The sequence below is a fragment of the Nannochloropsis gaditana genome, assembly GCF_000240725.1.
Source record: "Nannochloropsis gaditana CCMP526 unplaced genomic scaffold scaffold093, whole genome shotgun sequence".
Lineage (NCBI taxonomy): Eukaryota > Eustigmatophyceae > Eustigmatales > Monodopsidaceae > Microchloropsis > Microchloropsis gaditana.
Window position 1 is genome coordinate 3,661 of NW_005803860.1, and position 2,675 is coordinate 6,335.

The window sequence follows — 2,675 nt, forward strand, 5'->3', positions numbered from 1 at the left end:
AGGGAGGGTGGGAGAAAGGCAAGGTAGGGAGAGCAGACGAATACAAACGGAAGGCGGCATCGTATGGAGCACGGCACACCAGGGACATACCAGCAATGGCTTGAATTTGCGGTCGGCTGTTCCCGGAGACGAGGACGAAGAAGGAGGAGACGGTGGTCAAGCGAGAGACCCTGAGGGCCAAGACGTCTTCGCCCTTCCGCATATCCGCCGCGGACGCGATGGTTTCGATCACGGGCAGCGTCTCGTCCTCTGCCAGGGGCACCGTTTCCTCCTCGATGTCGTAGCCTGAGAGAGGAAGGAGGGTGGGGAGGGTGAGACAGAATGGAAAGGAGGGAAAGGGGGAGCAAGGCAGGTAAGCTCCAGACAAGAAGCCCCACGCTTCTCAATCAAATACGAGCATAGTCTTGTGCTTGCTCGATCGTGTTTCGACGCTTGTAGAGGTCTTTGTCATGCACGCATGACGCTTCCCTCCTTCACTCACCCATTTCAAAGCGGTGGCCGACCTTCATGCCATCTAGTGCCTCCTCACGTCGTCGATTCCTGTTGTAGCCTTCCCTCCCTCCTTTCTTCTGTTTGGGACGTTGCGGAGTATTATTACTCTCCGAACTATAGAGGGAAGACTGTAACGTGCAGGACGACGATGTGAGACGGTGTCTTTGAGGGAAAGATAGGATACCTCACGATTGAAAGGGCGAATCATCCCTTATGGCAAGGTTATTGACGTTATTAACGTACCTGTGGTCTAGGCGAGACAAGCGACCATGCGGACCCTGTTCTATCAATGTAGCTGGCGGGACTTTGGCAGATTGGTGAGGGCAGGAAGAAGGCGGAGGTCTCGGGTGCGGGATAAAGGGCAAGGAGGAAGAGAAGGACGCTGGTGGTGAAGGTCGTATTGGGCGGAGAAATATCCCCGTCTATTCTTCTCTGTGATGCCGTCCGCGTGCGAGAAAATGACAGCATGGCTGTCAAGTCATATGTGGATGTGGTTGCGGTGGTGATGTGAGAAGTTGCTCGAGAAGGATGAGTGATGGCTAGTCACGCCGCCGGGAAGGAGGCAGCGTCCTGGGTCCGGGGTTGTTGGATATGGGCCATCAATTTGATGGTTTCAGGTACATTTTGGGTACTTTGACGCACTGAATAAGCATACAATTTGCGGCGGGTGAGTAAAATTTGTATTTCAGTATGGAATGTCTCTTTTTTCGTGGATCTTGTATTTGTGAGTTGGACATACGAACGCGTGGGAGCAAGAGCACATGGGAGGTAAGGGTCAGAAGCATGATTGTTTTGATTGTAGGCTTATATCTCTTCAACTAAATATTGTCATTACGAAAGAGCTCCAGAGCAATTTTTCTTCGGTTGTTCTCGAAAATATATGTGTGGATTATTTAAAAAAAACAATATCTTGCCAGTCGTCGAGAAATTTGTTCGTCGGTGATCCTGAAAAATGAATTGGATATCCAGCACACAAGTCCATAAGCAAAGCCATTAACAGGTTTATCTAAGTCTGCTTAGGTGAAGATAAGATCTTGTAAATGTTATGCGGGAAATTCTTACCGGGGATGAAGTGCATAAGGCCTTTCCTCCTGCAACTGTGGACGCCCCAAGTCAACAAAACGATCAAACAAGGCAGGAAAGTTCGCACAACTTCACAGCCAAAACATCACGAACACATCTTTTCGACAATATTTCTGGCCATATGATTCCACACCCTCAAGTCTCTTGTTATAATAAAGCTGAAAGTCAAAGGCGAGCTGATAGAACGTCGAGATAGAGTAGCACTCCGAAGCATGCGTGACGCTGTCGCGCTCCAGGTCGTAGGAGACAATGGAATTTTTCGCTTCACTCCATGGTATATGGTAGCTACTAAGCTGTGCTGGATTTTAATGATGGGGAAGTACATGGCCATAAATTATCGCTTCACAAGGCCGCGGTCCGAAACCGGAACAGGCGTCCACCTTTTATGCTCCTCCGCATGAATTCGCACGCATCATCTCCATGAATGAGACGTCACGAAAAAGAGGAAATAGTGTCTCCGGTGTGGGTGGGGTGAGGGGTATGGGTTGGGGAGGTGGGGGGGGTTTCGGCATCGCTTGAGGGTAGTGTAAGCCCAAGGACACCTAGCCGGGAGGAGCAAGCTCCTTACCACTGGCAAGTCCAGAAATAATCGGAAGACAAAACTTCGCCCAGTAGGCGAAGGTAACCAGTCTTCCTGGTTACAGAACAGATACTACACTTGATCTAAGCCAAAAGGCCAAGAAGAGTGCTGGTCACAGCGGTAAGGAAAGCTTAATATACTAGGATGCTCATAACAAGAATATGATTGATCTCTGCTCAAGATTTTCCGGACGGATGTTGTTGACGTTTTCAAGGGGCAAATCTACGGATGGAGTCAAACGCCGTGATATTTTTTAACATTATGACCTGCAGTTATCATTTATGTTGTGCATGCGTGCAATCATGAATTGTCTTGCTCACTGCCTACAAAATACGGCTGCAATACGACGATAGCTACGCTGAAATCTTGGCGATACTTGGACGGTGACGACAAGCAGGGGAGAGGCGTCTGCGTTGGATTTCCTGCACGAATGGAATGGACTTTTGAAAGAGGCGAGTTTACGGAAGGAGTCAAACGACGTAATTTTCTAAACATTACGACCTGCAGTCTCTATGTTGTG

The 2,675-nt window shown here is 49.0% G+C and overlaps 1 protein-coding gene across 1 annotated transcript; it reads right to left on the bottom strand.

Annotated features, from left to right (window-relative positions):
- Positions 1-91: 91 nt before the first annotated feature.
- On the bottom strand, positions 92-1,285 carry NGA_0525600 (iojap-like protein; the record flags this gene model as incomplete). The annotated part of the gene is made up of 3 exons (XM_005855808.1): positions 736-1,285; positions 482-620; positions 92-285 (listed from the first exon to the last, which is right to left on the bottom strand). Coding segments are annotated over exons 1-3 (558 nt in total), but the record flags the coding sequence as incomplete, so codon positions are not given.
- Between the last annotated feature and the right edge of the window lie 1,390 nt (positions 1,286-2,675).